Source organism: Gastrolobium bilobum, unplaced genomic scaffold (assembly GCF_033153095.1).
Source record: "Gastrolobium bilobum isolate Gb01-03AN ecotype WA unplaced genomic scaffold, APGP_CSIRO_Gbil_v1 utg34604, whole genome shotgun sequence".
Lineage (NCBI taxonomy): Eukaryota > Viridiplantae > Streptophyta > Magnoliopsida > Fabales > Fabaceae > Gastrolobium > Gastrolobium bilobum.
The window spans coordinates 138,437-150,168 of record NW_026895416.1 but is presented as its reverse complement, the minus strand read 5'-3'; the positions used below and the strand labels follow the sequence as shown (position 1 = coordinate 150,168).

Sequence of the window (11,732 nt, the reverse complement as noted above, 5' to 3'; positions counted from 1 at the left end):
TATATATATATATATATATATATATATATATATATATATAGAGAGAGAGAGAGAGACAGACAGATCCTTTGACACCGGTGTCAAAAAAAAAGTTTGACACCTCATCTGAGAGCCGTTAGATTAAAAAAAATCAACGATTCTGATTTGTAAGCACGTGACACCATTGATTTTTTTAAATCTAACGGCTCTAAGATGAGGTGTCAAACTTTTCCTTTGACACCGGTGTCAAAGGATCCTGCCTTATATATATATATATATATATATATATATATATATATATTTAAAATTGGGTCCCTTGGATTCGCCGTTATTTGACGCAGACACATCTTTGTCAAGATACATATCCTGATCCGACGGAGATGTACGTGTCTGTATTAGACAACTTTACTCTACCGTAGAAATGGAAATATTTTTCCCTTTAAGATTAGAATAAAACACGTTGACATCATATTGTTTTTCCTCCCTTCCTGCTTTAGCGCTGCAATGGAGAACGGAACATGTGAATATTGAACGATTTGTTAAGTTTTACTTCTAAATTTTTGAATTAAAAGGGAAGAATATTATATGTGAATGAGAGGCACTGCAAGATACACTCATGCACCTTTTTAATTACATTAAACCAATAAGAATACAACTGTAGCAGTATAATTGAAAAAATCTACAAAACAGAAGCACATTAATTTATTAATATCTGCCACTTTACATTGCTGTATCGTACATTGTACAAAAGAATCTGGTATGTTATTTATTATGTGTTATACATGACCTTATTGAAATAAGAAATAAATATTCACTGAGATTAGTCTAGTGGTGTGGAATGTGTATGTTAGGTACATGTAGTACAGTGGTGTGTGTTTAATTTCCATGTAATGCAAAAAAAAAAAATAAGAAATAAATCATAGCTATAAAAAAATCACAATTAATAGGTAATTATGACCTTCTTAACAGAGCAATAAAGGATCTAGAATATATTATACTACGGATCAGCTGTATATTTGATTAGATTTCTTCTGCAGCATTTTTAGCTAGCATAAGTGGCGAATTCTAAAGAGCAATTGGCAAGTTTTGATTCTGCATCTGCTCTTCATTCTCAAGCTCTATCATGCTGCCAATGATGATGTCAGAAGCACTAGTCACAATTTCAGACAAGTTCCTGCATTTCACAAGAAAAAAAAATGTATATGAATGTCATTATTTTGTTTAGCTAGGGTAAGAATTCTCACTATTATATACATATGTAAGAACGTGATACTTTACGATTAATGCACACAATTAATCGGTCATAACTATTCCTTTACCCTTGTACAAAATCAATGCTAGCATAGCTATATATTATAAAAAGATTGAAATATCAATAGCTATATATAATAGAAAATCATTGATCGAGGCTTCACTTAATAGCTTAACCTTTTGAATTAAATTAGTTATATGATGTAACAGCCTTCATTATCAAGTAATCACAAATTCGATCCTCGTCGCCTTCATTATATTAATAAATAATTAAATATTATAAAATTTTCAAACATAAGTAGGAGAGACCTGTGCATTGTCTATCCTTCAAAGCCAATAGGTCTTTGTGTGAATATTATCGAGTAGTTTCTAAACATAGGTAGAAGAGGTTTATATATTGTTCATCACCTTAATTTCAAGCTTAATGGGTCATTATGTGAGGGGGTATGTTAGATAAAATATAATATAAAATCATTGATTATGTGTTCACCTAATAATTTAAGCTTTTGAGTTGAATTAATTATTTACGGAATTAAATGATGGGCCTTAATCCAAAAAGATTGTCATGGGTAGATAGTAAATTTTTTTGGTAGAAAAATGTTTCTTCTGTACCTGAAATCATACACACCTGACCAAAACATGGTTATCAATAACACTAACATATATAAACTAATGTTAATAATTTGTATTATACATACCCTTTTGAGGAACTGAACGTGAGCCCCACGATGTGCTTAGCCTCCTCAATAGCCCATTTGAATCTTCTGAGTTCCTCCTCCGACCACTTTGCATTGTTAACAACACGCAACTGAGATGGCTTAATGTCACAGAAAATGGGTATCACCTTCTTCTTGCACCCCATGAGAAGTGCAAGTTCGTGAAGGCAAAAGTAGGATTCACAGTAACGAGGTGAGAAAACAGCCACACCAATCTTGCACTCAAGAACTGCACTGTTGATTTTATCAAACAGTTTGTCACCTGGCTTCATGTTCTTGTTGTCCAAGAAAGGGTTAAACCCGTGCGTGCGAAGATGGTCATAGAGAAGAGTGGCCACTGTTTTCTTTGTGTCCATGCATCTATGGTTCAGGAACACGTCACATGGATTCATCACTCGCTTTGCCATCATCTGTGTTTGCCTTTGATGGCTGAAAAACCTGCGTTGGAAGCTCATTGCTAAGAAACGTTGCATGCTGCTTTCTATTAAGAAAATAGGAATAAGAAACAACAAATTAAACCCTGGTGGTGCTATAGACTTAAGCTTCTGTTTATGTTATTGTTTCTTTTTTAGGCTTTTGTAGGCTATGATGAGAATGATATGGATTTGTAGACTTGTTCAAGTTCCTTTTTATAGAAGTGTATAGTGAATTTTAATTTTTATTATATGTGTGTAGAGGGGTCAGCTTTAAAAGGTAGGTGACTCTTTTGTTACTCAATAGTTATGTGTTCGAATCTAGAATATAGTCTCTTTGTAAAAATATAAGAATAAGACTGTGTATAATAATTCTGTTCTTACCCTTGAAAGTTAAAAAACCTTATGCACCGAGATTTGTCTTTTACCCTCACAAGTCGTGGAACCTTGTCCACCGTGATTTTTCCTTATGTTTATGTGTTTTCTTTCCTAATTTTGGTCTTTGTTTAAATTTCTTTTGGTGGGTTATTCTATTCAGTTTTACTTGGCGTTATTTGATTTTGAAATCATGGAAAAAAAACATATTGAAATTCAAAGATTTCTTAACGACTATGTAGATTTTGACATGTTAATTAGAAAACCAGTAAAATAACTACCTCTAGGTTCTATACCGAAGGGTATACCCCTTCAAACACGTTGTGGTCTCTGTGTATGTCTTACTCTCATTCTCATATGTGAACACTGAAGGTGATTGACATGGCCCACCAAGATGATCTTTTGCACGACATAAATACTTTCTCCGTATTATGGGTCGGAAGACCTAACTCTATATTGTACCTTGTCACTTCATTTTCTGCTCATGTTCAAAGTAATTTCGTCTTGTATGTTGTCTATAATTTTTTATTATTATTTTTTTTATTTTCCTTCTTGCTTTTGACCAACTTGTTCTTACGTATATATTGAATGACTTTTTGATTAGTCAACCATATATCTACTTAATGGCTCTGCCACTACAGAGAGATTGGGAGGTTCAAGGGGGGCTTCTTCCTTTGACTGTTTGAATAGACAATTTCAAGTCATAACATTGTTCATCAAGGAATCCTATATCAAAATAAACCAAGAGACAAATCAATATTACTCTGATTAATGAGAGTTTTGGGCATGATCAATATTCTATGTGTGTTTTATAGGTAGGCAACTTCATATATGTGGTTTATTAATTAGTGCATGTGACACAGAGCATTTCAAATCAGCATCTTTTACTTAGATGCTATGATTCCTAGGAAAAACTTAGCTTTAGTAATTAATTAACATAAGAATTATAGTGTATTGATTAGTATTGGGCTGTTTCTTCTTAATTGTGTAAACTGGACTTAAGATTGTGCAACTTGTTTGTTAGACTGTATTAGCTTTCTTTTCCTATAAAGTCACCCTCGTACCTCCTTTATTTCCTAGCATAATTTGGTACGCAATTCAACATGAAATTCTCGCTAACGTAAAGCACATTCTGTAATGGATCGAATCCTAGATAAAGTTAAATATAACCTTAATTGTTTTTCTGCCTAATCTGGAATTAACGAATTTCTTTCAATCAAAGAAATCATTGCCGACCGCGCTATCTATTGGTACCGGTATACCATAAAGAACAAATGAAACAAGTTTAAAACACGAGTCTGGATTTTATTTCTTTTGTAAAGGGGAATTCATATTAATCCCAAGTGTTGTGGGAGAAGAATTCCAAAGGTACATTTTGATTTTTATATTCTAGGATTAGACCAAGAGGGGAATTATTGATAGAAAAAGTTTGAACTGTGACATGTAGCTTGTTACAGATAATATAAAATCATTAATATAACCTCACATAATAGCTTAAGTTTTTGAGTTGAATTGATTCTTTATATGGTTTCAGAATTTCCGTGATCAAGTGGTCACGAGTTCGATCATCGCCGCCCTCCTTTTCTCTTGTGGAATTTCTGGACTCTTGTGTGAGGGAGCGTGTTAAAGACAATATAAAATCATTAATATAACTGCATCTAATAACTTAAGCTTTTGGATTAAATTTGTTCTTTACAGTTTATATAGCTATTTGTTAATTAATTAAAACGACTAAATTAAAGTTTGTTGTTAATTCATGTTGGCAGGATAAAACCTTAATAATTTAATATTCTTTATAATGTTTGAATTGATCATTATAGCATGAAAGACACACATATTTGACAAAAAGGGTAAAGGGAATTTAAAAAGGTATTAGAGAGGTAATTTAAGATTATTCACCAGTCTTTTACCTAGCAATTTAAATTTTTGTAATGGTTAATATATAACATATTTCCAAAATCTATATAATTAGGTGGTTTAAAATAAGGGTTTAATGTTTCTCCTATTAAAAAAAATAACTTTATCTTTCTACACGTACATGAGAATAAGATTCATTTGGGGTAAGATTATTAGCCTAAAATCGAATAACCACTCACTCAATATTTTACTGTAAAACTTCAATCACCTGAATAAATAAGAACCCATAACTTATAAAAAAAAAAAATAGGACCATTTTTTCAGGAATTTTTTTTACAGATGTATGTTATTTTATTTTATTTTTGGTATTTTAGATGTATGTTATTTACTCATGAACTACACTGAACGTGGCGTGTGAGGCTTGTGAGCTTTTGGGCCCCCATTATTCTAAGTGAGTTTCCTAACTTGGACTTGATGTGATTCTATTTATATTTAATACTGATAGAGACCTGTGCTTGCATTTGCCATTTCAGCTCCAATTTTCGGAACTGAAAATGGGCTTCTCTGTTACTATAATTTCTTCTTAGTCAAAACATTTGCACTCTGGGGGACCCCTCATGTGTCTTCATTTAATAGCTTAACTTTCTTTCATTGTTTCCTTGGTCAAGTAAAGTTAATCATGTAAAAACTTGTCACAATCATGGTTTTTGTTTATTAACTCTAGTTGGGTTAATGGTAAAGATTCTGGTTAGATGTATTGTTGCAAAAATTATGTTTTTAATTAGATTATTATAGAAAAAAATTAATGGAAATGTGTGTTGTAATTAGTTGAGAATCCATGATAGTCAAGTAATAGGTTGGTTACATAGTAGAGGGGTGTGAATAATATATGGTTGGGAAATGACATGTTTTGAATAGGACCACAAAGATAAATAAGTATAAAACTATAAACTGATTCAAAAATGAATAGAATAACTACAGTAATTTTGTTATGTATAAATAAATAAATCATATTTATCTTTATCAATAAGTTTTCATTTCTTTTTTATCTTTTTCGTCTCTAGTTGTTCAAGCAATTAAAAAGCTAGAATGACTTACTGCAGAAGTGACATTATTGCCATATCCTATACCTAGTTAATTCAATTCAGGGACCTCCAAGACTGTGATAGTTATGGAAAATGTTATGTAAAGATATAACTGTAATTAAGAAAGATGCTCAAATACTACAAAGATGTGGAAAAAAAAAATACTGTAGAGATCATGTGGCACAATGACAGGTCGGGTGAGAGGGTTTGGCCAGTTTGCTTGTATTGTAGTGTTGGTTAAAACTTTCTGTCAAGTTCCAATCTATATGCTCAGTCAAACTGTATGTTCGGACATCTTCATCATGTACAGCATGTCATAATGTACACAGCTAAGATGTGGTACGTAAATCATTGTTTCTTGGTAGATCTTTGAGATTAAGCAGTATTTTCTATTTTATTGTTATTAATATATTATGTATATGCATGCATAAAATTTCAACCCAAGGCAAAAGAAAATAATTAACATTGTAAAGAACCTTGGGATACATCACCCAAAAGCTAGCTCAAAGGGTGGAAGTGCCCAAGGTCTTATAAACTCCACATTAGTTGCTCATACAATCAATGTGGGACTATATATCTCAACACGCCCCCTCACACGAGATCCCTTTGGGCTTGAAGAGTGGACAATGCAACAGGCCCAGCCTACCTGTGCTACGAAACGCCACAAGAGAAAGTGGGGGGCGGCGAGGCTCTAATACATGTAAAGAATCTTGAAGTCACCACCCCAAAAACTAGCTCAAAGGGTGGGAGTGCCCAAGTAAAGTGGGAGGTGGTGAGGGCGCAAGTTCTGATACCATGTAAAGAACCTTGGGATACATCACCCCAAAAGCTAGCTCAAAGGGTGGAAGTGTCCGAGGTCTTATAAACTCCACATTAGTTGCTCATACAACCAAGGTGGGACTATATATCTCAACAAACATGCTTATTTTCTGTGTCAGTTAAAACTTCCTTAAGTGGGTCTATTAAAGTGGAGAATATTTTTTATACTACTGTCGCACTAAGCATTGGATACGACTCTGGTTCAAAATAAAATTATAAATTATGTATTTTTTAAAATATATGGATATAATATTAAAAAAAAAATTCTGTCTTCAAAAAACCGTATCATCTGATATGTTATACGAAGATATATTAGATTTTTTACATTAAAGTAAACAAGTTGAGAATTTAAAATATATTGGTCTCGTATATCTTAAATGGTTGCTTTGGATTTAACTACAAGGGAACAAAAAGTACTTTGGAACAAGGCCCGCCAATGGCTGCAATGAACGCAAGAAGAAAAAAAAAAGGCAACGTTTCGCAAAATTTCTTTCATGAAGAAGAGATTGAACAATTTTTTTAAAAAAAAAGCAAATAATGACCTTTAAAGTTATGTACATAAAAAATAAAATACATTCAGAAGTTAGGTGATAAAATCATTCAAAAAAATCCGAAATTTTTTGCACTTTATTAAGAATAAGTTTCCTTGATTATTATAGTGTTCTAATATTAGGTAAATTTCTTTATAAGTAAAGGATTAAATTTTACAGGTATGCTCTCTTAAAATCGTTACCCTTATAATTGTTATTATTCGCACACTGCACACATTTTTTTTTTTTGGTTCTTTACCTATTATTTGTATACAGTGATCTATCATTATTTGCGACTATTTGTTGGGCTTCTTCCTTAATACTAAGTCCAAAGCCCATGAGGGACTAAGAAACTCTAAAACCTTAAACTTCTTTCTTTCCCTATAAATACATTAATTGTGGGACGAAGATGGGTTAAGAGAGAAAGAAAAAGAAAAAGGTTGACTTGTGAGATTTGAGGATTTTGAATGAAAAGCTCAAAGTTTTGATTTTTAGAGCACCTTTAGGGAGAAATTTGAGTGTTATACCTCTTTAGGGAAGTTTGAGAGAAAATCACCATTGTAGGTGAGGTTTGAGTGTGCCACCATTATTGGTGAAGCTTGATCTTTTGTAACCCATTATTCTCATAGTGTAAGTTTGATTTTGGATTAGCGTCCCGTGGATTTTTACTTCTTCATATTGGAGAAGATTTTCTCAGGTTAAAATTTGTCTGCGTTCTTCACTCTTTCTCCTCTGTGTTTTTCGTTTTTCCGCTGCATTGGCCGACCTGTTGATGCAGGCCAACCTCTGATTGAAGAGTCAAGCTCCTAACTCGACGTTTAACTTCTGCAAAGGCTTCTTAACCGAGATTGAGGGAATCGAGTTTCCAACAGTGGTATCAGAGCCCGGGTTCAATGGGTTTTGAGGGAGACGAGATGTAGAGCAGTGGAATCTCACATGATTGAGATATGTTCAAGTTGACCGCGCATAATTTCACTTACTGTAAACCGATGATGGAAGACCATATGTACTGCAAAGATCTATATGAGCCCATCATCCTTAAAGAGAAGCCTGAAGGAAAAACTGATAAAGAGTGGGAGATCCTAAGTCAGAAGGTGGTAGCCACGATCAGGAAATATATTGACAAAAGCCTCTTTGAGCATGTGTCCGAGTTCACAAATGCATACGAGTTGTGGATGAAGTTGGAGTCCATGATTCAGAAAAAGACTCCCAGAAACAAAGCACACCTGGTTCGCCGACTTGCGAAACTCGAATACAAGGACGACATGAATATGATTGAACACCTCATCACCCACGAAGGAATTGTTAATCAGTTGTCTAAAGCCGATATGAAAATTGATGACGAGATGCTGGCTTTGCTGCTGATGAGCTCGCTACCAGAAAGCTGGGATACTCTGGAAGTGACATTGAGTAACTCGGCTCCAGATGGAAAATTTAAGATGGATGTCGTGACAGACAACCTCCTGAATGAAGAGTTTAGGAGAAGGGAGCGAGGTGTAACCAGAACATCTAAGGCAAACATGACGGAGAATAGAGGAAGGTCCGACGTTTGGGGTCGTAGCAAGAGCTAGGGTCGTGACAAGTCCATAGGCCGGTCTAGGCCAAAATACGAACTAAAGTGCTTCTATTGTGGAAAGCTCGATCACAAGAAGCTCGATTGCAGGACTTTGTAGAGAGATGAGAAGAACGACACTGTGAAGCCGGAACAGATTATTCCAAAGAAGAAAGAAGTAAAGAGCACCACAGTAGTGGCTGCCAACCCGGATGTCGAGACATTTATCCTCGGTGAAGACAATTATTTGAATGTTGCATATGATGACTGCACCTAGATTTTTGACTCTGGTGCCTCTTTTCACGTCACTCCACACAAAGATTTTTTCTCCTCTTACCGAGGTGGTGATTTTGGAATCATGAAGATAGGAAATCAGGTGACCAACAAGATTGTTGGTGTCAGTGATATGACCCTGACCACAGATGTTGGGTGCCGATTTATGTTGAAAGATGTAAGGCATGTGTCTGACATACAACTGAACCCAATCGCGGTAGGCAAGCTTGATGATGCCGGATTAGTGAACTACGTAGGTAGTAGTAGATGGAAGCTAGCCAAGGGAAACTTGGTTGTTGCCTGAGGCAAGAAGGAAGGCTCCTTGTACGTGATGCAAGGAAAGATCAATAGTGGAGAAGCCAACTTTGTCCGAGATGGACCTAGTCTGGAGATGTGGCATAAGTGCCTCGGTCGCATGAGCGAGAAAGGGCTCCAAATTCTGAACAAGAAAGGATTACTGACCGGGTTGAAAGGCCAAGCGTTGTAAAGTTGCATGCACTGCCTAGCTAGAAAACAACACCGGGTTTCTTTCGTGAAACTAGATCAGTCCAGAAGACATAGGTATATTCTTGACCTCGTCCATACTGATATCTACTCCATGTCGGAGAAATCCCTTGGAGGAGCTCAGTACTTTGTTTCATTCATTGATGATCATTCCCGCAAAGTGTGGGTATATTTTTTGAGTTCTAAAGACCAGGTACTCCAATCCTTCAAAGCATTCCATGAAATGGTAGAAAGGGAGATTGGCAAAAAATTAAAAGTGGTCCGATCTAGCAATGATGGTGAGTATTGCGGCCCATTTGATGCTTACTGTAGAGCGGCCTGGATCCGACTTGAGAAAAAACCCCCCAAGACTCCGCAGCTGAACGGACTTGCTGAAAAGTTGAACCGGACTATTGAAGAGAAGGTCCTAAGTATGATACCCAATGTCGGATTGCCGAAATCATTCTAGGGAGAAGCCGTCAGAACTGCTGTTGACTTGATCAACTTCTCACCATCACGGCCACTTGAAGTAGAAATTCCAGAAGAAGTCCGGACAGGTCGAAAAGCGGCCTATGATCAATTAAAAGTATTTAGATGTCGAGCTTTTGTGCATATCCCTAAAGACGAAAGGGCGAAGCTCGATATAAAGACAAAAGAATGCATTTACCTCGGTTTGTCGAGATGTGAGTTCAGGTTCCGAATTTGGGATCCAATAAACAAGAAAGTAGTGAGAAGCTGAGATGCGATATTTCATAAGAACAAAACTATTCAAGACATCTCGAAAACCAAAGTCTGGGTTACTATCAGACGTGAAGAACCCATCCCTCTTATCCGAGATGAAGTAAGGGGAGAAAATCAAGAGAATGAAGAAAATGATAAGATTGACTAAAGTACTGAAAACCAAGGTCTTGAGGACCGAGATGTTGAGGTTCCGGATCCTGAGATCTGAGATGAGAATGATGAGCCTGATTCTCAACCTGATGAACAACCCAGACACCCTACACGAGTGAGACAACCTTCTACAAGGTACCCACCTGATGAATACACCGTCGTTGCTGAAGATGGTGAATGTAAGAACATGCACCGTTAAATTAGGAATGTAAATAATTTAATTATGAATTTAAAAAATAATTCCATAATTGACCTTGGATAAATATAGAAAGATTAGAATAATTATTCAGAATGACGAATAGCGATTAAATCGCTATTCTGATAAAAAGTGCAGATATCGATTATGCTTCACGGTATAAATGTGTACCGGCGAAGTATCCCGAATTTTTTTTAATAAAAACATAAATAATCCTAGAAAAATATCTAGATCAAAAATATCAAGTTTGGAGTAATAATTAATGAGTGGAGATGTCCGAACTAATACCGGCTATGTATAAAATGCGTATCGGTAAAATGTTGCGAATAATTCATAAGAAAAATATGATAATTCCTAGAAAAATGGCTAGGTTCATAATATTAAGTTTGGTAGAAAAATGATTAGCATAGCTATTAGAACTAATATTGTTGATTAATGGGCACTCCGATATAAATAGAGTGGCACACTAATCTAGGTCAGAATTTTACACATCTCACGTAGCTTGGCTGCTGCCACCTTATTCTCCATTTGAAAGTTTCAATTTTTCTCCACTTACGCACCCAAGACTCCACCTTTTCATCTTGAATGTCCTCCTCCATCATTGTGTAGACTTGTTAGCAAGCATTTGGGGAGTGGGGAGAGTGTTCTTATGAGTTTGGGATTCTGTTTTGGGGCATTGAAGGGCTGCCTCCATTGTTATGGAAGTTGGAGCTTGTTTCACCTCCATTGAAGCTTCCAGAACCAAGCTTTGGGAGGAAAGAACCTACCTTAGTGTGGGGATTTTCGTGCACCACCAAGTCAGTGGCTTGGAGCACCTCCTTGGTCCTCAAAGCTTCCCTATTTTCTGAGTTCAAAGGTCCATAAGTAACCTCAAGTCTTTTCCTTTGTAAATTCTTAAAAATGAGTTATTTTGTGAAGTAAAATGTGAAAATATTAATGATGCATGTAAAATATGTTAGAATGGTGTTTAAGCATGTTAGTTGGACTTCTGTTTTGATAAAAATCGGACCTTGGACCTTTGGAAGCCATTGCAGTCGCGGATTATGCAGAAAATTCTACAGATTTCGTGTTTTGTCCGCGTGGTAAGCGATTACCCTGTGCATGGTAATCGGTTACCATGTGGAGTAATCGATTACCCTGTGCATGGTAATCGGTTACCATGTGGAGTAATCGATTACCATGTTTTTGGCAATCGGTTACCGTGTGGAGTAATCGATTACCATAATCGATTACCCCTTGTATGGTAATCGATTACCCCATGTCAGAAAGACCAGAAAACAGTTTTAATGCGTGGGAAAGTTCCCATTTGGGC

General features: G+C 35.7%; 1 protein-coding gene across 1 annotated transcript; it reads right to left on the bottom strand.

Moving 5' to 3' along the window:
- Nucleotides 1-1,044: 1,044 nt before the first annotated feature.
- On the bottom strand, nt 1,045-2,419 carry LOC133310331 (probable 2' cyclic ADP-D-ribose synthase BdTIR). Its single transcript, XM_061511246.1, has 2 exons — nt 1,929-2,419; nt 1,045-1,153 (listed from the first exon to the last, which is right to left on the bottom strand). Exons 1-2 carry the CDS (start codon nt 2,417-2,419, stop codon nt 1,045-1,047), a joined length of 600 nt encoding a protein of 199 aa, XP_061367230.1.
- Nucleotides 2,420-11,732: the final 9,313 nt, after the last annotated feature.

Coding starts and splice junctions, on each gene's coding strand:
- LOC133310331 (XM_061511246.1), bottom strand. CDS start 2,419: ATGCAACGTTTCTTAGCAATGAGCTTCCAACGCAGGTTTTTCAGCCAT. Junction 1,154..1,928: donor ACGTTCAGTTCCTCAAAAGG/GTATGTATAATA, acceptor TGTGAAATGCAG/GAACTTGTCTGAAATTGTGA.